We start from the raw sequence: 433 nt of genomic DNA, 5'->3' as shown, positions 1-433 counted from the left end.
TGATGGTGATGGTGGTGGTGATGGTGGTGATGGTGATGGTGGTGATGGTGATGGTGCTGATGGTGATGGTGGTGACATGATGAAATATTGAGGATGATGAGGAAGAAGATGAAGTAATGAGGATGTTAGTGATGATGATGAGGAGATAACGAGGATAAGGAAGAGAGTGATGATAATGATGGCTGTGATGATGGTGATGATGGTGATGATGGTGATGGTGATGATGATGATGATGGTGATGATGGTGATGATGGTAATGATGGTGATGATGGTGGTAATGATGGTGATGATGGTGATGATGGTGATGATGGTGATGGTGATGATGATGATGATGGTGATGATGGTGATGGTGGTAATGATGGTGACGATGATGATGATGATGATGATGGTGATGATGATGATGGTGATGATGGTGATGATGGTGATGATGGTG

General features: G+C 43.4%; 1 protein-coding gene across 1 annotated transcript in view; it reads right to left on the bottom strand.

The window, feature by feature from the left end:
- Positions 1-433, bottom strand: part of LOC102841198 (cell wall integrity and stress response component 1-like) — a 60453-nt gene that overhangs the window by 58348 nt on the left and 1672 nt on the right. The window contains exon 2 of the mRNA XM_006861045.1: positions 294-418. Within this exon, the coding sequence (XP_006861107.1) occupies positions 294-418 (125 nt within the window). The remainder of the gene's footprint in view (positions 1-293; positions 419-433) is intronic.

This window comes from Chrysochloris asiatica, unplaced genomic scaffold (assembly GCF_000296735.1).
Source record: "Chrysochloris asiatica unplaced genomic scaffold, ChrAsi1.0 scaffold00040, whole genome shotgun sequence".
Lineage (NCBI taxonomy): Eukaryota > Metazoa > Chordata > Mammalia > Afrosoricida > Chrysochloridae > Chrysochloris > Chrysochloris asiatica.
This window is presented reverse-complemented; position numbering and strand designations above follow the sequence as displayed.